The following is a 22884-nucleotide window of genomic DNA, read 5'->3' on the forward strand; positions in this document are numbered from 1 at the left end:
TGTCCGCTTCAGGGTGTAGTCGCTGCTGCCTGCTACAGGTGGCTCAGCCTCAGAGCTGCGCCCTCTGACAGCATTAAGAGCTTTACTCCCTCCTCTGATTGGCCGGCTCTCCTGTCACTCATCATTACTGTACCCATTGCAGCTCAGCCTGCCTCCACCCATGGACCAGTGCTTCAACCGTAAACCTGTCACAATACAGAACTTACTGCACAATACTGACTATTTTTAGCTGGTTGTTTGCATAGAGAATGAATAAAGTACATGCCTTGTGCCTCAACACTGGCATTAGTATCAAATGACAGGTTCACAAGGATATTATGTATCACAGCAGAACAAAGATTTGTTTAAATAGGTTTCAAGACAGCTAAGAAAGTAGACCAATATCAAACAAGACTAATACCCCTCGTCAAAAATCACACTTAAACCCACTAAGTCAGGCTTTTTTGTGCAATGGGAATGTGTAAACTCTGAATTTACACCCGGGTCAACTGACTCTGCAGTAGAACCGGGTTTTAGCCCAGTTCATTCCTATGAAGGCTGTTAAGTGGTGTTTTGAAGCAAAAAAGCTTGATGTCCCGGTTGTGAATATACCTGGATTGCCAATCAAGCCAGCTAACATCCGGTTTAGCACCTGGTTAACTTGAAGGGGGATAAAATAATTTAATCATGCGGCTCTTAGACTTTCCAAATGTTATTGGACCAAATGGCTCAAATTATGACATTTTTTATTATTATGACACATATGACGCATTTAAAAAAAACCTGTGTAGACCCGCTAATTTTGGTGGAGAAGCAGTGTAAGAGTCTACAGCTATGGTAATGTTAGCTGCTCTGTAGGTGGAGCTGTTACTAGCTACCTTGCTAGTGCAACGGCGGAGTCTTTTTGACTGTCATTTTTTTGGCTCTCTTGCCGAAACGCGTACTGTCTTTTGCAGCGTGGCATCTTTCAACCGTCCAACCTGACCGTTGGGACCGTTGAGTCGGAATAAGAGACATGCTAATCGAATTTGGTTTAAGGCTGCTCCTGGCTAATGTCTGGTCGCAGGAAAAGGGAATGGACAAAATGGGACTCAGGCTGTCCAAACAACGTGAAATCATGATGATGATGATGACAAATACATTATTTGTAAAATGCCTTGTACCTTTACAGTAGTTTTAAGCTAAACGCTAAGTTAAAGATGCTAACATGATCACAATTACATGACCTAACATGCTGATGTTTGGCAGGTATCATTTAGCCTAGTTTAGTCTTAGCATTTGCTAATTAGCATTGAATACAAAACTCATTAAACTCATTTAGCCACTTGTTAGCATCTGCCACTTCTAAGACACATAAGCACTTCGTAATCAAATTGTGGGACGTTTAATGATGTATTTTATGTTGTAGAACAATACGTGTAAATATCTTAAGCCTTTGGTAACCATTGACCTTATTTCAGGCATTTAACCGAAAACCGATTGACTTTGAGACGAGGGAACCAGATGTGCTAAAATGCTAACTGATTTTCTGGGTTTTAGGACTCATTACTACATCTCTATTTGGTCAGAAATGTTGACTGGAAGGTAGCACTCAATGGATCACCAAATTATCAAGCTTCAACATCTCAGAGTCATGAATGTGTACAGCTTTCCGTGCCAATCCATCTAGTAGTTGTTTAGACAGGATGTGAAAACGCTGGTGGCGCCAGATAAAGTCCAAAGTCAAGAAATGATTCATTCTTTGGGCATCGTGAATATCTGTACCAGACGTCATTGAAATCCATCCAGTAGTTGTCAAAACATATAAAAACCTAAATACAGGAAAGGTTCAGGGATCAGCAAAGTCAGTATGATTCATCCTTTGTGGAACACAAACTTCTGTAAGAAATGCGATGTCGATTGCCACAGAGCCACTCCCCTGGCGTGACTAGTAAAACCATAAAAACTGGAGTCCCTGAACTTATTAAGACCTGTACTGAAGCAGTAAAGTAGTAAAATCAATATTAATCTGCTTCACAGAGTGCTGATAAGAAAATTCCTCTCACATCTGATGGATGAGATCATTTTTATTGTGTCTATTTATGGGTTTGACAATGGATTTAACAAATGACCATATACTTTTTTTTATCAAATAAAGCCTATCAAGAATATTTACATACAATAACATTTGTTTTTAAAAGGCACATATCAGTTGTTTACCATAACCTTCCTTTATTGTGGACTCACAATACAATGAATTCCCAGAATCTCACAGTTAGTATGATTTGATATACTTTTAATTAATTTGTTCTTTGCGGTATCGCTGTTTTTTGTTGCGTCAGAGTCTCAAGTTTACTTGAGCAGATTTGAATCAAACTCTGGCTTTCTGACAACATCAAGTACTTCAACCATGAGCAGGTCACCTTGACTTTGAAATGAATTTTGGTTCTCTGGAGTAACAACCCAACTCGAAGATATATGTGACAGATGTTTGATACTCACAAATTCCTCTGATAATACAAGGAGTAATGTGGTTGTCACTAAGAAGCTGTGGTGTATGTTGAGGATATTTTCAGTCTTTCTTTAAAGTAAGCCAACGTCATCTCTTGTGAGAGCTTTCTCCTTTCTGATGGACTCTTATTGTCCAAAGGTTAGAACACAGACGTACAAACTCATTCAGAATGAAAACATAATAAACTCTCCGCAATGTCATCAATTTTCTTCATGTTGTTATTATGGACTCTTCTAATGGGTCCAACCATTTCAGGCTGAATAGGCTTTGTTAGGAAACGCAAAGGCCGCTCCTCAAAAAGGATTCTGTGGTAATAGTTTCAGTGGTTATGTAACCGGTAAACAAACATGCAATTGCTTACAGACCCTTATTATTTGTTCTGCTTGAGTTGGGTTCTTAAAAGTTCAGTTCATCCAAATCACAAACTTGTATCCCTCTAAACATTAGTGGGATCGACTCATGTGGATACTGTATTTTTTAAATTTATTTGGCATGAGGTTTTTGAGGCTGTGTCTTTTTAGAAACAATATCCATGTCACTAAGGATAATCCACAGACTTTGTTGCAAAACCTTGTAGAACTTGTGAAAACTGTGAAAAAAGTAAGAAAAACTCATCTTATATGCTGATGACACTGAATTATTTTTACATTTTAGAAGAATTTTCTTTCAGGATCATTTAGGACATCCAGTTTGTTAAAATATTTAGATTGTATAAAGTTTACTGCATTATTTCACCCCCAATTAACCATCAACACAATCCCATGTACACAGATTGAAGTAACCAGACTGGCTAAGTGGTTTTAACCTTGTTACTTTTAGATTTTAGACTTCCAAATTGCATGCAGCTCAAACGCACATCCAATTTTTTCGCAGCAGGTGATAATCTATCCTTCACATTAAGTTCCCCTTAAAGTTTTGTGAAAAACGGATGCATCTAAATACCAAGCATTATAAAATGTCAGGTAATGTGATATAAAGAGAAAGATAGTTTGGTTTATGGATGGGTCTAACAAACACAGGACTTTCACCCAGGAGACTAGTGTTTGAGTCTCATGTGAAATCAAAAGTCAACATTGTATTGTTAAAGTTTTGAACTTGTGTCATGTACGTAACATCATCTTTTTGTTGCACACCCCTAACCAAACTGCAACTGTTACCGTGATGACTAAGATTGTTGATTAGGATCTACCAGAGGATGTTTCATTAAAATCTGGACACAGCCGCAATCATTCCTGCCGAGTGGTGTTTTGAATCTGAAATGGTTCGACCTTCGGGCTATAAAATTACCCAGATCATCTATGTTGTGGTGCCCACAGAGCGCGTGCACCAAGGACTTCTGGTTTAGCGCAACTAATTTAAACAGAAATAACATTTAATTCATTTTAATCTTGCAGCTCTTCTAATCTTTCCTAATTTTATTGGACCAAATGTTTTGAAAGTGCCTGCTCTTCCAAACAGTTTCTATCGGCACCTTCCCGGACGGTTCGGTTGATAAAACCATCTGATTAGATTGGGGTATGACCTGCGAGCAAATAAGTCTCTGGCATATGTACTGCACACAATTTAAAAGTGTGAGGATGTGTTATTATGCAGATTGACCCTCTACTGACAGTTATGGACATGGCTAGCACTGTTGATTTGCTTTAAGGCAAATATGTAGAAATAAATCTATGGATCATGAAGTCTCACTTGAGACTCTAAAGCCTGTACATAAGAAAAAAGTCAGGTTAGAGGAAAAAGCGATGGTGTATTTCCCAATCAAAATGTATTGTTGCATCCAACAGTATATGAGCTGCGTGAACAAGAGGCTGATTTAACGCATTGGTTACAATTTAATCAGTAAATATCATTCACCTCCTCCACAACATGTTTCCAGAGCTCTTTCACCAGCTCTCCAAACCTGTGCCGCCCTCCATGACCACGATCCTGAGCTGGCATGACCTTATCATATCTGAGTTATTATCTGTTTTTCACACCTTACGTCATGTCAGAAGCAAGTTCTGCTTCAAGGACAGAAATAAAACTGATAATTAAAGTCGTAAAAAAAACATTTAAACATTAATCATGAACCTTTCCACCTGTGTTTTGTTTGTGCTGTTATTCACTCCCTCTGTAACAAAAGGCTTTAAGCCGAACAGTTTCTTTTCCTTGGAAATCTTAAATACCGGAATGAAAGCAATGTCACAAGTTTATTACCACTGACTCATTTTTTACATTTGTTTAATTGTGGATGGCACCACTGTGCAAACGGAAGAAACGAACAGTAAAGATGGTTATAAAATGATCAAGTGAAGTCTAAACCTCTGTGGACTATGAATTTTGGAAAAGTACAACTGGAGGCGCGGTGCACTTCTCTGTAGTAGGTCAGCCATCATCTGGAAATCATGACAGATTACCAAGGAAGTGTTTTGTATTTCTTTTGTTGCTGAGATGTTTGAGCGAATGATTGTTTTCCTGAGTGTATTAGTCAGCGTTTCGTGTTGGGACACACACGTCAAACAAACTGTACACAAGATGAAGGTGACAATAATTACTCTGTTGAGCACTTGGATGAACAACTTCCTGATTATCACAACAATAAAACTCCTAATATTGTGGTCATAACAAGCAACTAATATTTTTTGAGGTACATTTTGATCTACTATCTCTATCTACTATCTAAAACTACTATTAACTACAGTAATTTCATGACAATAAGTATTTTAAAACCTGATATTACAGATCTCGATCAACTATCAAGGTAGTGTTTTTATTCTGAGCATGTATGTATGACCTGGTGTTATTGTTTAACTAAGGAGTGGACTTTATCTGAGCACACAAACATTGATGTTGAATGTCTAACTACAGCCTTCAACCACACAATATATTCATATGAAGTATTTTCCAGGCAAATTCACTCCCTATCTCTTCATCTCCTCCATGTTTCCGAGGCACAGCCTGTATGGCTCTGCTCTGGGACTCCTCTTTTATTAGAGACAAATATCCAGTGTGTGCATAAATGAATACAGCTCCCTGACCTCTCTCTTATCGCATGCAAATAGTCGGGCAACCATTGCAACATTTTCCAATACCTTCGTTTCATTTGCAATGTCTCACAAGTGTGTCTTGTTTTGGGGAAAGGGTTGCTGCTATTAATAATGTACAAGGTCATTTTTTAGATTAACTATAATTTCCTGTTGTTGATGGATTATGTCGTCATCAGCTGTTCCTTAAAGAAAATATGTTCGAGGAGAGGATGTTGTTTTGGACCAAATAACAAGAACAATACAGCAAAGACGGCCAAATGTTTTACTTGGACCACGTCAAAGTCATAAAAGTCTGTTTTTTAACTGTTTCTGTGTGTTAACAGGGAAAACTGACACAATCTGAAAGTTTTAAATTCTCTGTAGATGTTTTTTTTAATTGTTTTGTTATTGATTTGATTGTTTATTTTTATTTTGTTAATTGATGATCAAACTATGTATTAACATCTTCTACTTATTATAGATTTATCTTTTCCACTGAACTTTTTGCCATATTCTATTTAATTTTATTCTTATTTTATTTATTACTCGTCTATTTTTGTGTCTACATGTTACTGTATGTTTTAGTTTGTGTTGCTGTTTGTCTGAAACGTATCTAACCTTTATTATAAGAAATCTATAACAAGGCTTGTGTGGTGGTTGTTAAGAAAAACAGCATCTAAGTTCATTTACTTCTGCAGGAGGTCAACTTTGTATTCAGATATTCAGAATCTATGGACATTTTTGACAACATCACGACAGATTGTTTAGACGCCACAGTGCTCTTCTCTCTTCTTCATGGCTCTGGAATTTAAAAAAATGCAGAATATGAGCCCCCAGCTTTATTTTTCATATGCTGCCGGTTCTTGCAGGTCCCAGCTCTGGCAAAGAAATATTTCAGAGTGAGAACCTGAGCGATGACCTCTTTGTTTGCACATCCAACGACACTGAGGAACGGTCACCGCCCCCATTGCTAAAAAATACCATCATTTGCATTCTGTATTTTCATCCACCACTGCCTCAGGTCACAGCATCATTAAACACCCTCCTCTTTATATTGCTGCTGCTCCCCACACACTATCACTCTGAGTACACAAACCAATCTGCAGCCTCTTCCCAGCTTTGAAGATAAGAGCATCATGCACGTCACTCTCACATCCACTTTGTCAACAGACCTGTGACCTCTGGATGAAGAAAGTGGCGGCGCTGACAGACCGTTTGGCAGACCTCCCGCAGGGTTAACTCAGCATCTGTTGTGTGTGTGTTAATCCAAAAAAACGTCCCTTTGACTTCGAGCATTCAGGAGTTTTGATTTACTGGCCCCATTTGAAGCGACGTGACTTCTCAGGCCACATTCCTCCTGATCACACCCTCAGTAGCCATCTTGACTTTTATGACCTGGTTTCTTTTTTTCCAGTCAACAACGAGAACAAAGAGCTTATCGATACTGACTCACGATGATGTACAGAAAAGTTGGCGGCTGTGTCACGCAAGTTTTGGGTGTGAACCAAAGTACATAAAGAGCAGAATTTCAAAACCATGTTTGTATATGAATTAGCGGGTTTTTTCGTGGTGTCGGGAAGACGACCCACTTCTCTTTTTCACATAAGGAAGTCATTTTATTCCCCTCATAGATGCTGAAAAGGAAATGAATGTTCAAATCAGTGATGTGTGAGACAAAGAAGTTAAAGGTTAAACGATTTGGAGAGTTCATGAGGGCTTCTCCTCTTTTCTTCTTCCGTCTGGGTGTTTTTCAGCTCTACAGCATCATAAAAATCTATAAATATAACATGCCATTCTAAGAATACATCTATATTACTTCCGTCTGGCTCTTCTTGTGTAAGTGTGTTTTAATGTTCAACAATATTGTACTCACATGCTGCATAAGTCACCTCATTTCATCTACCTTAATTCATTTATGTACACAGCTGTGCTGCACACTCTCACCCTCATCTGAGGAAGCTGTGCTCAAAATAGTGACACATTCGCGCAGAGTAAAAGAGGAATTGGTAACAAAATAGTGGTGTGAGAATATCACCTGAAAGTTAACTTTAAAGCTGCTACAAGGAACTTTGACCTTTTGTTGATTTCAGAGGCCCCTGAGGACAAAAGTTGTTGTGTTTCCACCATCAAAACCACAAAAAATAATGTCAAAAATCAAATTATCTGTGGGAAAATGTCTTTGACAGACAGATATACAGCTCGCTGTGGGGAAAATGTAAACACAAGCTCCTCCTTTAAAGGAGCCTACAACTAAAAAGAAATAGTTAATCTTCTCGATTATGTTCTTGTCATATAGAGGCATGAGTATTAAACCGAGACTGTGGCATAACCAGTTAATACTCCTTGTTGTGGCTTTAACTGGTGGAGAACAGAAGGTTTAGAAAGTGGGTGAAAATGGAAATAACAGAAAAAAACTTCACACATCAGGTGTGCAGGAGAGGGACGAACAGGCCGTGTGTTGCAAATGTGTTCTCCTGATGAAGCTCCAGTACGTAAACAAATAAATGTCTCTTTGCAAGTTAGACGGATGAGAGTTTGCATGCAACTGGAGGTCACATTAATGGCATAGAGGCAGCATTTGCAATGCAAATTTGATTTTCTCTTCTCGGATGAATAATGCATACAATATGTTCATTCACTTATTTTCAATGATTTGCTTTTGGTAACGTTTGTGACACAACTAGTAACATTCATCGTTCATCTTTGAGGGAATAATTGTAAGAAAAAGGACAGGGGGGTGCAGTGTGCATGCTCTTAAAAGATCTGACATTGGGGGAAATTTTACTGATCAAAAAAAAGAAAGAAGAAAGAAAAGACAAGTACAGCACGCCCACGTTATTATTCTGGCATGACGCTTTTCTTCAACATGCAATCCGGCATTTACCACATATTAATAACACACATATTTAGCTTCACAGCGACAACTGAAGTAGATGGGGACTTATTCACACCTTGATGCGTGATCGAGCTTGTGCACCCACTTCAGACAGGTTGGGTGCTAATGATTTTAGCTTGGCAGCTAGAGTTAAGATTTCGGCTTTACAAAGGGTGTAAATGACACTAAATCATTTTGGGATTTCGTGGATTCCAGAGACCGAATTAAGCTGCATGGAGCCGATTATATTTTTTTCGGTTGTTATTTGAAGTGTTAAGTCCCCATTTCCTTCAGTTGTTTAGGAGAATGCTGCGTCACTGTTGTGCTGTGAAGCTCCAGAAATGTTTTGAAACTTCACCCGCATTTCCATCGGCATGGGTGAACTTATCCTTTAACACACAGTACAAACGCCCAAAAGCACCCAGTATTTTGATCTTGGTGTGAGTTGATCATACTTTGCCTTATTTTTTCATTGGATTCTTTTTAATGAAAGAGGAAAAGTCTAATTTGAAGGTGAGGTTTTAGTATTTGTGTTGCATCCTGAAACACCGGCTCACAGATCAATATTTTACGAGGCTGGACGTGATTTTATGGTAGTGAATGTAAACCATCTGGTCCATTAAGCCCTCATCATAAAAAAAGATTTGCTGCTCTTAATCACAGGATGAGCTGCTGAATGAGCCGAATGTGTGGCACAGCTATCTGTAAAGCATGCAGAGCTAGTTAATGCTTACTAGAATTCAAGATGAGATGAAGTTAAAATCAACCAAATCAGAAACATGTGACCAATTAATAACTAAAGACGGAGTTATGACTACAAGATAAGAACTTAAGCAGCTGCAGAAGTTGTTGAAGCTTTAAAGACCTGCAGAAACTCATTTCTAGAACATCATCGCCACCCAGTGGTGGAAATAAAACAGCTACACTCAGCATCAGCAAGCCTCTAATGCGAGTATAAACTCACAGTCATTAACAGGATCCTATCAAACCTCTGATAACAACTGTGTTCACACATAAATATCATTTAACTAATGCACCGACATGTTTTTAACCACTCGGCACATAAAAGATGACAGCAACAGCTCTTGATAACAGTATTTTTTTTTTATTGTTTTCTCCCTAATCACTTTTAAATTCATTGGACAAGTACAGTCTTGTGAAACGTGTCACAAGAGCCTGAAAGAACATAAAAATGGAAGATATCATCAGCTACAAAAAATTTGGCGGTGATAAAAAAAGAAGGGAAAGAAATATAGTAAAATAAAATTTATACAGGGGCGTCAAAATTCAGTAAAATATTTAGTGTTTTGTACATTTTTTTTGTAAACAACAAGCATATTGAAACAATATGGCAAATCAGATGTGGAGGAGAACTGAACACTGGCTGGCATGACACATTTACAGAAACCCTTGAGCCACGGCGTCTTAAAGTGGGTCACAGAAATGTCATGTACACAAATGTTTAGAAATAGTCGCACAGAAACATTTGTTTTTTTTCTTTTTACATACAACAGCATCTCGGCTACATACATAAAAACCTTCGCTCCTTTGTCCCTGGTTTATTGTGATATGAGGTATATCTGAGGCTAGTCCTTGTTTGCGCCTCGACCGTTCCAACATGGCAACACGTTACTTAAGATATTACAGCATTGCATTCATTCTGCCACGTTTAATGATTGCTTAAAACAACAGGCCATCGGGGCGTAAAAGGGGTTTAAAGACTCATTCAGCAGAGTGATATCAGTTCCAGCACTCAAGGCCAGTAGTTATGGAAGACAGCGCTATTATTGTTGTCCTTACAAAAAGAAGTACAGCATAAATACATTTAAAAATCAGCAAGAAATTACATTTAACAATTACTAGACAATTATCTTGCACCCGTGCTTCTCAGGAATAGGCACCCAATTCTCTAACGGGACATATATGCATAAAAAGGTCTAAATGCATACAAGTTTTTTGCTCATACAGCGTCACGGCTGAAGAAATACTTGATCACTAACATCAAATTCGATTAAGAAAGCAAAGCTGCTAAGTTGGGTAACAAGTCAAAAACTAAAACTAGGGGTTTGAATTACATTTACATTATCCCGATTAAATGTTACGCCCTCCCACCCAAGCTAAACCCATCCTAAAAGTAAGGAGAAAGAGAAAATGTTAATGAAAAATCCCACTTTCACATATTAACCCCACCTTCCCCATGCCACCCGAACAAAGGGTACCCCCCCCCCAGCCCACCCATCATACAGCCCGAATATGTTCAACCCAGGAACCCCATCTGCATATGCCCAAACAGCAACACGTCTGTGTCAAAAAGCCAGTCCATTCCTGACGTTTGAGCTTCCTTGATCTGACGGGTTAGAAAAACGGCTCAAAGTGCTAATTGGATTCTTTCAAAGAAATAAGAGAACTGAGGAAGAAGCGGAGGGCAGGAAGAAGGGGAAGGCCATTCTCTCGCTGTCCAACAGCAACCTCTATTGGCCAAAGAAAAGCCCTAACATCACTTCTGTTCTCCAAAAATATACCAAGGACAACATTTACCCCCCGAGCCAGCCCTCGTTCTTCCTCTACTTCAACTGGCAGTCCCCCAGAATGATTAAATCTGATATTTTACATTAATATATATTCTTATAAATATATATAGATATATATATGGCCCTTATTGAAGAAAACATGAGTTTCACATTGACACGAAAGTACCATAATCTCTATATAGCCAAGTAGAAAGTGTTTTCAGTGCTCTAGTGAGCTGGCAGCAGTCTGTTTATGTCACACTCATTCAACAAGAAATAAAACACAAGAAAAATCCTCTTTGAAGTCGCAAACTTTAACTTCGGAAAAGAGCGCTCACTGCACCTCGTAGGCTTCTCCTTTTCCACTTTTTCCTGAGTAATACTTTCAACCTTGTAACAGACGATAACTTTTTTTCTATTTTTATTTTTTTGCTGTTTCAATTCTGGGCTATTCCCTGCCATCGTTATTATTTTACAATTGTATGTAAAGTTGATTGCTCAAACACTTCAGCTCATTGGAAAAGAAACACGTCCGGTGCTACTCTACGCTTTAAAAAGTACTTTCAGTTCATGATTAATGACCAGACCTAATGTCACTAATATGACGAGAATAAACAGTAAATACATATTTAACTTAAAATAACAGATACATAAAAAAATTGCATTTGCAGGAAGCCTTGTAGGCTTAATGTGGGGAGAGGAGTGGGCACAAAAACAGAGAAGATGTCACTTAAAAAAAATAATAATAATAACAATAATAATAATAATAATAAAATAGGATCACTAGAAAATTAAAACATTAACGACAGAGTGTTCTCTTCCTCTCAGGCTCTCATCTGTAGCTTTGGCTTGTTGTAGTTTTGGAACCTGTACTTACTGGCTCATTGACATCAGATAACAAACTAGTAAACCCTGAGAATTCAGACACAGGCGTCCGTATCCTGTGATCCACCTCCCCGCCGGAGTCAGTGCCATAAGACAAGCCGCGGCCGTCTGGCTTGAACTGGGAGCCGAAGGCCTGAGCAAAGTTTTCTATCTGGTAGGAAGGCTTCGAGGAGTCCAGAGAGGCCAGATCCTGCGACGGGGCCAGAGGGTAGACCACCGTGCCGTTCTTGACCGGCGGGTGGTCCTTCTGGCCGCTGCTCAGGTCAGATGGGCTGATCTGGTAGGAGGAAGGGGGAGTGGAGGAGTGCTGCTTCTCCATCTGCTCCGTGAGCTCCTGAGAAGGGGTGAGCTGCTGGTGTGTGGGGGCCTCCAGGCCGCTCAGGTGGAAGCTGTGCTGTGGCGAGGAGCCCGTCAGCATCGCAAAGTGAGACTTTGGCACGGAGGAGGGCAGCGAAGGCGAGGCCACCGACTGGCCGTACCCACACTCCAGTGGGGACGTAGTATAGATGTTCTTGTCAGCGTAGAGGGGATTTCCCGAGTGGGAACTGGTGTACTGTCCTGAGGCGGGAGGCCCTGGGCCCAGAGGGAAGCTGGCACTGTGGCTGGTGCGCTCCAAAGCCTGCAGCAGGAAGCGAGAGTACTCGTGCATCATGACAGTCTTCTCTCCAGATGGGCTGGGGTTGTCAGTGCCGTGACCGATGACGGGGCCGTCAGCTATGGCGGGGTTCAGCTCCACATGGGGGTCGCCAATGTCGAAGTGGACGTCGTGGTGCGAGCCATCAGGTTTCTGGGTGTAGTGGTCGAGGATGCTCTGCAGCACCTCGTCTGGGATACCTGACTTGTCGAGACTCAGAGGCGCGTCGCTGTCCATCACGCTGGAAACGACACCCTGAATGACAGACTGCTGGGAAGACAAGTGGCTAATGCCGACGTCGTACTCACTGGTTCCTCCGACCACCACCGGCCCTGATGAGTTAGCATTGTTTGCTGCTTGAAGGTAGCGTCTTTTCTTGAGGAACTGCATGGCGTCGTCGTAGTTGCTGCTGGTTGTCCCTTCTTTCACCCCATTACCCTGCATGAGGCCGAGGTTGTCCATACCCCCACTCTGCTCCAGAGAGCCTACTTTGGCCTCTCCCAGACCCACTTTGTCCAGGCTCTTACGATTAGCCTTTTTGAATGCCATCTTTGGAGCTCGGCCGTGGTGGACCTGCTGCATGCTGGGTCCTGGCTCAGTCGAGGAAGATACCGTTTGATTCTCCACAGAGTACTCATGGATGCTGTAGCCTCCAGATACAGCCCCGTCAATGTGCGTCACCCCTCCGCCATCCCCCTTCTTCTTCTTGCGCTCACCTCCCTCTCCAGGATTTTTGGACCTTCCCCTCTTTCTCCCAGTGCTCCCAGCATGTCCCTGAGTGATTCCATAGCTGCCATGTCCCATGTCTACACAACCCAAGTCCATCATCCCGGGATCCAGCCCCTTCTTTATGGCTTCTCCACAGGTTCGCTTGTGCTTAAGCAATCGGTCTGTCCTCGAAAAATACTGAAGGGCACAAACACCAAATGTTTATTTAAAGCAAAGAATTACAACTCATTACACCATAGTGTCACCAAAAAGCCCTGTGCAGCTCACTAACCTGTTGACAGGTCTCACATCTGTACGGCTTTTCTCCGCTGTGCGTCCTCTTGTGCCTCTCCATGTGGTACTTCTGAATGAATCGCATGTTGCACTGGTCACAGCTGAATGGCTTCTCTCCTGTCATACAAGAACAAGAACAGCAGCATTAAAGGTGAGCTAACATCAGGAGCACACAGTCAATCGCAGGTCAAGTGAGGCTGTTCGATGTTACGAACGGATGTCTTTAAATCACTCACCACTGTGGATCTTCTCGTGTCTCTGGAGGAGGTACTTCTGAATGAAACTCATGTTGCACTGATTGCATCTGAAGGGTCTTTCACCTGGAATGAAACCCACGAGATTGATACAGTTACTGGGCTGTATTACCCAGATGTCCACTTGTGTCCACTACCTGTGTAATCCAATGCAATAATTCTTGATTCTGTTTTTAAGGATTTTTTGAGTGTTGACACACTTGACACACTCTTCATGAAAGGCAGTATGTGTTGCATCTCTGTTGCAAAGGATTGCATTGTATTTCACAGGTTTTTATGTCCTTGTGTTTTTCCCTTTCCCTCACTTTTTCTCTACCAACATTGACTATGTTCAAGCACTAGTCTTATTTTCAAAGACTAGTGCTTAAATTATTAAATCTGACGGTGAAGTCTTTTTAATGTGTGTTAGTTTAATGGCTATAAAAGCATTTGTTTGTTATATTAAAAGCGACATTTGCTATGTTAATATAATATATAATAATAAAGACTGTACAGCAGATGTTTCATCAATCTGTAAACCAAAAGAATCTAAATAAATGATGTGATCAATAGAGTGTGACCTCTGGCTGATGTTGCACTTTTAAAATCAATTTTCTAAAAAAACTATCAGTGAAAGCAGTTATCATCTAACACTTAATCATTATGACACATTAGATAAACAGGAAATAAGAGATTAAATAACGGAAAAGGATGACATCAGTCACGAGTGTAACAAAAAAGCAGTTGAAAAAAAAAGTAAGATGTGTATTTTACTACACTGTGTAGGCGAGTTGTCGTCAATACTGGCCCTAAAGAATCTGGGGTTTTTTTTAAAAATCCCCCGATAGTTAACAGCCACAAACCTGCACCGTGTCTCAGGTTGTAAGGCACTGCAAATATACTTTTATAGCACATTTATTACCCAAAGGCAACTGAGAGTGATTTACAGATTACACAGGCGAAAGCACAAGAAGCAGACACAGACAGACACAGAAAAAACAATAACAGGTAGATCTTTATCTTGGATTTAAAAGAAGTTTGTCATGAGTCTTAGCTTGTTTCGTACATCTTATGTACGAGCTTCAAGATGACAAGAAATACATTATTTCACACCTCCGGCAAGTCAGAGTACGGCTCACAAGCTACATTTGTCTCATGTTTTACCTGCAAGTATGTAAATACTCTTGTAAAATACCTTTGTTAATCGTCTACAAAGTCAACAAAGTAAAAGGTGTCTCTCCTGCTGCTGGACGTAGAGAAAGTTGTACCATCGTCTGGTTCAAAACCAGTTTACCCAACTTCACTAACATCCAGCACTGGAGCAAATCAGCAGACAGAAAGGAGTCACTCAGTTTACAGCCTGCCATGTCCTTATCCTCTAATGCTTTGTGTATAATTACACTGCAAAACAGTGGCCGTTAAGTGACTGACAAAATGTATCTGAGGATTTGAATCAACATTCACCAGACATCCCTACATCTGCCATCCTTATATCTGAGTTACTGTGTCTCAGTAACTGCTTGTAAGACCAAAACAAGGCACAAAACTGGACTAGAATGATTATGGTCAAGCTACTACACAAAAAACAGTTTACCAAGTGTTGGATGAACTGTACAAGCAGTAATGACAACATTAGTTTCTGTTTCTTCAGCTGGCGCCATAATGACATCAATAGTTTCTTTTTTGTGCTGATTGAGCTTTTATCATCATTAGATAAGCAGATAGAGGAGAAAATGAGCATCACAGTGGAAATCTGCACAATATGATACCTGTGTGAATGAGGACGTGTCTGCGTAGGTGATAGGAGCTTCTGAAGGACGCAGTGCAGTGCTCACAGATGTGAGGCTTGTTTCCCGGCGACAGGCTGCCTCCATCTGCATCCAGCATCATTGATTGCTGCAGGACGATAATGGAGGAACACACGGGTCAGATTCAGTCGTCTGTGCCAGTGCTTCTTAAACTTTTTCACATCAGGTACCCTTAAACTGACACAAATCAAACCATTTCCTATGTTTTTGTCCCAGTCTGATAAGAATTTGTTTATAATTATTATTATTTTTTATTTATTTAATAAGAATGATGAAAAGAATGAAGTGGTCAATATCTAAAACTACAATAATTTAAAAAAGTGTGTGAAATCTGTTACTAGAAGATTCATACATTAAGCCAAAGTGTTACGTAGGGATGGAAATGTTGTGAAAATAAATTATTACCCCGATATCATCTGAATGTTTTTAGAGATTAGTTCATATTATCATAACAAATAAAACTGTCCTGCTGAAACTTAAATGACCAAAATAGAAAAATTTTGTATTTTTACTAATATAAAAATAATTTTATGTGCAATTAGTAATGCATTGCTCTAAAGATGAGGCTCATGACTTTGTTTTTATTTGAGAAAAAAATAACCCAGATTGCATTCATGTTTATTTTGAATATCAGAAAAAATAAATTAACATACTCTCTCTGAATTGAATTAGTAATGTATGTCTACATTCACAGATATATCAATATATGACAAACCTTCGCCTCGCTTCTCTTCCTTCTTGGTTTACCCTCCTGTCCATCACCGTTTGACCTTCGACCTTTTCTCCCAGTGGGCTCCTTTCCTAACTGACTCGGCAGCTGTGGCGATGACAAAGGGAAAGGGAGAGGGCCGTGAGAGCGAGCCGCGACAAGGAAATCACTTGATGGAAGGTTAAGGGCCTTCTTTCTAAAACTATCCTCCAAACAAGTTCATGATTGCCGCTGATGCATACAAACAGAACACTTGGACAAAGTGTGGTGATTGTCTGTTGGGAACTCGCTGCACAAGATGAGGCTCTAGTGGGCGAAATAACAATGGCTTAAATTTACAGCCCCTCTACGCATAAGCAGCGTGCAATTCACCGAGACGGCCTCTCAGCTGCAATTCTAACCAAAGAAATAGAAAAACCAAACAGCTCAAATGCTTAACCTTCCAAATTATTACTCTTCTCTAAACAGTCTGTGTGGGGTGTTAATTCAAGAAGCAAGAAAATGGGTTCCTGATTACCCACTTTCTTCTACATCCCTGCAGTGCTTTTTCTCTCTCAGTCAACATGCTGCACCTCAGTGCCATATGGAGACAGACGGGGTAAAATGTGGCTGCACCTGCCGTTCTCAAAATCAACCCAATCTTTAGGGGTGAAAAACTGCTTCTTAAGGCTCCACGCGTTGTGTTAAAATTAAACCCTCAGCATGAAATTGTCCTTAAGTAGACAATTTAGAAATAAACTCACACAGTGATGATTTATTCTGTTCTTCAGCAAACTTGCAGCGAGAGCTCTTGATGACCTCTGATGCCTGCCTATTGTTGGAAGAGTGTGGTTGTGTGTATTTCTATTTGAATGAGCACAAAAGACGTCTGAAACGAAGTGCGAGCTTGAACAAGACAGCTGTGTCCCTGCCATGACGTTTTCATTGACGCTAAGGCTGGATGACATCATCCTTTTACCAGAAAGAGAAACAGAGGGAGGGAGGGAGGGAGGGGGGGGGAGATTTATATCCCGATATTCACCAGCTTCACACAAGCTCCTCCCCTCCAGCCGTCCTCTCTCTGGCTCCTCCCTCTCAGGATTTTAAAATATGAGCTCCATGACAGCTCTTTTTTTTTTTTGAGGACAACCAACCTAAAATAATTCAGAATTAAACCTTGAAAGATAGTTTTTTTTTTAACTAATCTGGATGTATATTTCTCATGTTTGATTCTCTATTGGTCATGTTAACAAACTGTAGCTAATCATACAATAATGCACAATAGAAAAAGCCTATAAACACCTAATTGAATATGATTACACTATGATTCTACTTCAACCTAATAAAGTCATCAACAGGCCAGAAGTTTAAACTTCAATGAAACACTTTTATAAAAACAAAGCGTAAAATAGTCACTGAACATATATCAAAACATTTGTAATGATGTCGGCTCCCATGCACCCAAGCCTATAAAAAATATTTTTATCCAACACCACTTGATGTGTAGATAGTTGCCACTGAACATTTATTATTATTATTATTATTGCCATTTATTCCTGTTTACAATCATTTCCATCAATTTGCAACCATCGTAAAAAGTTAGCCTGGAGCCCAGTAATGTTAATGTTGGAGCACTCTTTGACAATCTGATTGTAGCCGTTTCTTTGTTTTATAGCTTCTGTTCTTTCGATTCTATCAAATGCTGATATCTTATAATTTGAAATATGTATCGAAAAAAGAAAATTAGTACCAATACTTCTGACAATCTTGCATCCTAACCATGGCCAGATCTACTACAGAGAAAATTTCTCCTGACAAACGTAGATGGCAACCTCCACCTTTACTTTCACTCTGGTAATGCTGCATCGCATGTATAGATATGTTGACAAAGCAGTTATCTATGGCTTGTAGAAAAAGGGGCTAAAACAGGAGATGCTGGGGGCCTGGGGGGGTATCTGAGACAGCAAAATCCATACTTTGATAATATCTTTCAATGTGATATACAATCTGAGTTAAGATATGTTAATATTTTAGATTTATCCATGTCTGTGTTGGTTGCAGGAGGGATTAGTGGGTCAAATATGACCTACGATCTCTACCAGCAGGAGTGCAGTGGGAATTTAACACAGAACGTCACGAAAATAAATGAACAAACGAGAAAATTTATAACCACAGTAAAATGGAAGGCGTTTAATGAAATGTGTGTCAATTTTGTATGTTAATGTGGTTGCGAGCATTGAGGCAGCTGCCCCTGAGAAAGAAACATAAATCAATCAGGGCTGCAGCTAACCATCATTTTAATCATCAATTAATCTGCTGATTATTTTCTTGATTTATTTGTTTGTTGTATAAAATGATCAGAAAATAATTTCAGCAGTTAAAAACAACGTTTTTTTTCAGATTAGAGAACATAGAGAAGCTAAAACCAGACTGCGTGCAGTGTTTTTGGGTGAAAATGAGGTTAAACGATTATAAATTATAAAAATATTGGCAATATATTTTCTTCCAATTGATTAGTTGTTTCAGCTTTAAACTGGATTATTAGGGAATACATTTGACTGAATCCTGCACACTTGATAGCACAGCCCTCTCAGTGGTACTTACGTTGCCCATGTTGAGGTCGTGAACCAGCAGGCCCTGGTTGTTGCTGACTGTCACCTCCAGCAGCTCTGTGCTTTTCCCCAGCCCTCCTGGGTACACCGGCAGGCGATAATCATGCTCTGACATCTTCTCCTGCTTGATACCCATGGCATGAACATAGTCTCCCACCCCCGCACACCCCATGCGGCCACCCTGGGTGCCCATGCTGCAGTCGGGTGAGTCACGCTCCTTCTTCAGGATCATTTCTTGCGGTGGAAGGTCCTGCATGACAGAGTGGGCAGCCAGCCGGGTGAAGCTGGTCACCGGAGGGAGGTGGCTAAACATTAGCATGCCACCAGGGCCAAAATTGGAGTCCATGCTCCCGTTGGAGCGCAGGAATTCATTGCCTAGTTTGTCGTGAATGATGTTCATGGTGGATGCCGACGGGCAGGTAAACTATGGGGCGGCAATCAGTGTCATCCTGTGAGGAGAAGAGACAACAGTAATCAACGCTAGAACATACTGTTTCAAGGAAGCTCTATAACTAGCAGTCAATCTGTGATCCTCACACATAGACACATAAATAATAGGCAACAGACAACAATTATGGAGCCAGTTAAGCTTGGTCTTCAGGAATCAGTGTCACGGCCTCTGATCTCACAACTGGGCGCTTAGTCGGATTAAAAACCGGCGGTTTGTGGGTCAACAATCGGCTACAGTCTGGCATAGTGACAAGTGGAAATAAGCAAAACACTGAAGCGACACTGGGCGAAATTCTCTCTGGTAGATTACAGCGTATTCATGTGTATTTATGTGAGTGTGCGGACTATTACAGGGCAAAAGGGTCAGTGTGGCTGCGCTGCTAGACACAACACGAGATGTGGAATGAGAGGATTGAAGTTGTATGTTAATCTGTTTGATGGGCCTGTCTGACCCAGTCATCCTATTTGCATGAGCTTATCTGCCAATGAGAGTGCACACAGACTGCATTAGAAAGACTGTTGGTGTAATTATGTGGCGGCAGCATAAACAAATCAAGAGGATGTTTTGTAAAAGCCCTGATATTTAATGCAGATACCTGACACAAGCTGTAGCATGTTAACATCTACATTAAATGAGATTAGCTGTGATCAGCTACAGTTTATGAAGGTGAACACATAATGGGAATGTTACTCTTTTGAGGATAATTTCACATCTTACAGTTGAAGACATATTATAAATGATATTTAATGATCTTTTGACACCGCATCAAGCTAATGAGTGCTGTCTGACCGCTGCCAAATGCCTTCAGCTCTGATGGTGCGTTAGCAGCAATAACCTCCTCAGCTAACACGAAGCCAACTTTTCTTTTAAAAGAAACAAACACGACTTCAGCGTCCTCCACTAACTTCACCTCTCTCTAACGTGGTTGAGCAGACAAACGCTGCGTTAAACGAAGCCCGTGGTCTGCGTACGTTTAAGAAAACTACCTAGCTTGTTCGCTATTGCAATTAGCTACCTAGCTAACCATTTGGCTAACCACTCTTGCGGGGCCCTTCTTCTTTGTGATGCAGGATCAGGCAATAATTAATATGGCCATGCAATAACAGCAGCATATCTGCGCTCGTGAACAACATAACCGCGAAAAATGAGCTTGGAAACTAGCTAAAAGCGAGAGGAAGTGTCGGAGGCGCCTCGGCGTGTGGATAAAGTTAGTTTTGAGTGTTTTTTAAAGTTGAAATTAAAGAATTTACAGGCAAGATATCACTGCTCACCAGCGTTAACGTTACACACACACACACGTAAATCTGCGAGTCGGAGAAATGATCAAGGACGAATGCTAGTTTGCGTCCGAAAAATGAAACACAACTTCTCTTACGTTTCTTATTCTTATTCACAGCTTTCTCCAAGTTGTGGGTTTCGGTTCCTGGACAGCGAACCGACTGTAAGTGATGGAGCGACACCACAAGCATGACCCATAACAAACGGCCCATACAACTCCAGCGAACAATGATGCTCGTCCGGCTAGCCGAGACAGCTAACTTAGCAGCTAACTAGCGGTAAGGTAACGTCAGTGCGCTGCGCTTTGTTGTCTGTCCCGTGCGAGGAGTTTAACCGCCACAGCGAACGGCTCGGTACCGGAGTTGGATCTAATGGGTTACACTTACCGGTACGGGACCATGACCTGCTGGTTTGGCTCGCGTAGTTCACCCTCAGCGGTCCGTTTCGGTGTCTAAAGCCAAAACATTGTTCTCCCGCAGCTGTTGGGTTCTTCCATCTTGCCTCGGCGCGGTGGATTCTGGGTCCCGCAGGCGGACGCGTCCTGAGGAGACGCAGCGATTCAAAAAAACTCACATTATTGTTTTTATCAATGGCACATCTAGGTGTTATTTATCATGCGTTTAAGCTATTTCTAGGATTTTGACAGCATTTCTGAAAAACACATTAATTTATTTATTAATATATATATATATATATATATATACAATCAGAATTGGATTTATTGGTTTATAGGTTTTCTTGGTATTTTGGTGCTTTATGCAATGAAATCAGTACAAGGCTTAATGGCTGACACACCCAGGCATGATTTTACAGTTGCTGTGATTCAACAGACATGATTAATTTAACTCCTCAGACTTTTTCTACGATTCTGAAAGAACAAGATCCCTGAACTGATGAGCGTCAGAGGGACACCGTTTTCCACAACCGAGCAGCACTCCTTGCATCCTGTTTGTTGACTGAAGCAATTTGTCTTGGTGCTTTACTCAACTAAAAGGACATGCTGTAAAATATAAATTAAAACAAAACAAAACAATGAAATAAATATAAAAATGAAACCTAAAAGGACAGAACACTGGGATTGAGCTGCTCCCTTCAGGGTTGACGATACAAAACACCCCTGGCAAAGAAAAATATCTACAAGGGCTTGTTAATCCCAAATCTAATTTATGTAGTAGTTTATGGTTGAGACCAGAGATAATTTTAATTAGATAAGAAATAAGTTATTCTATTGTATTCTGGATTGTGCAAAAAAAATTGAAGGAATGTGTAAATGATCACATTATGAAGTGTAAAGTATATGCTTTTGATATTGCAGGCTACAATTCATCGTTTTCACATGATTTTGTAGTTTCTCAGTGTGATATAACTGCTGTATCTTATTTGCTAAGTTTGGCATGTAAGGTGTGTAAGTGGAGAGACAGAAAGTGGTTGAAAAATGTACTTAAATTTACTTCTTAAAATTCTGTAGGTGTTGGATCCTTTTACTTAAGTGCCAGAAATTCTACAATGTGAAGTCAGAGTCTGAATTACAAAATTAAAATGGATTATTTAATCAACTTGCAGGGAGACGGAAACAGCCCAAAGGCTTTTTATTACCTCAATATAAATCATTTTAAACAGATTCAGACTTTATACAAGATATATGTTAATAATCTGTTTAAAGTCAAAGTAATAGTAATAGTAAGTTATAGAGGGTGTTCAGATTTTTATAATATATCTTTAAATGCGTACTTACTATAGGCATTGTAATGTAGAAGAGTAAAAAGCAGATGTAGTTAAGTAGTAATATAAAATAAAACAAAAGTACAGTACTTCAGAAACCATCAGGTCCAGGTTACAGTCGAGGCTACTGCACACATCTCATCGAGCAGAGTTTCAGACTGATGGTTGTGGCATATCTTGACAGCAACTGATGGTCGCTTTCCTTTGCCACTGGCTTGTTTCGCCTCACTGTTTACTTTAATAACGTTTATCTATGAAAACTAGCTCCTGTCTTCTTGTTGTTTGTTCACTTTCAAGAGGTAATGATGTGTTAATTCAGTCTTTAATGAAAGGAAGAATGGATGGGGGAAGTGAATAAAGATCCCTAAAATTCACGACTGATTGTCTAAAGCACCAGAATAACAGAGAGAATCTGAGACCGGCCACTGCGATGATCATGACAGATGTTTTTAGAAATAAAGCTCTTAGATCTGCCGGTTGAATGAGTGTGTATACATCTAAAAGCACATCAGAGTCAGGCCTCGCGCCCCGACTCCTAATTGCCTTTGCTAATGAACCAATTAATTCAGAAAGCAGAATATAATTGAAATGCAGACAGTAGAGTAATGCAAAAAAGGTCAGTGGGTGCATTTTTGATGTCCCTGCTCCTTTTATATATCCATAATGACAACCCACACAGCTGACAGTGATATCTTTGAAATCAGTCTCGTC

The 22884-nt window shown here is 40.2% G+C and overlaps 2 protein-coding genes across 3 annotated transcripts in view; both read right to left on the bottom strand.

Moving 5' to 3' along the window:
• Positions 1–10595: 10595 nt before the first annotated feature.
• Positions 10596–20942, bottom strand: LOC311268002 (zinc finger protein 281-like). Of its 2 annotated transcripts, none has more exons than XM_084371310.1 (7): positions 20838–20942; positions 18715–19171; positions 16138–16239; positions 15384–15510; positions 13618–13701; positions 13380–13498; positions 10596–13285 (listed from the first exon to the last, which is right to left on the bottom strand). In XM_084371310.1, exons 2-7 carry the CDS (start codon positions 19120–19122, stop codon positions 11693–11695), a joined length of 2433 nt encoding a protein of 810 aa, XP_084227436.1. In that variant the 5' UTR covers positions 19123–19171; positions 20838–20942; the 3' UTR covers positions 10596–11692. The 2 variants fall into 2 exon arrangements, with proteins under 2 accessions (XP_084227436.1, XP_084227437.1); XM_084371311.1 differs by lacking the exon at positions 20838–20942 and adding an exon at positions 20549–20641.
• The window catches only part of LOC311268005 (uncharacterized protein), a 107806-nt gene continuing 105829 nt past the window's right edge, over positions 20908–22884 (bottom strand). Inside the window, exon 7 of the transcript XR_014623903.1 lies at positions 20908–20992. The gene's annotated coding sequence lies outside the window, so the exon portion shown is untranslated. The remainder of the gene's footprint in view (positions 20993–22884) is intronic.

The sequence above is a fragment of the Pagrus pagrus genome, assembly GCF_965226575.1.
Source record: "Pagrus pagrus genome assembly, chromosome: 13".
Lineage (NCBI taxonomy): Eukaryota > Metazoa > Chordata > Actinopteri > Spariformes > Sparidae > Pagrus > Pagrus pagrus.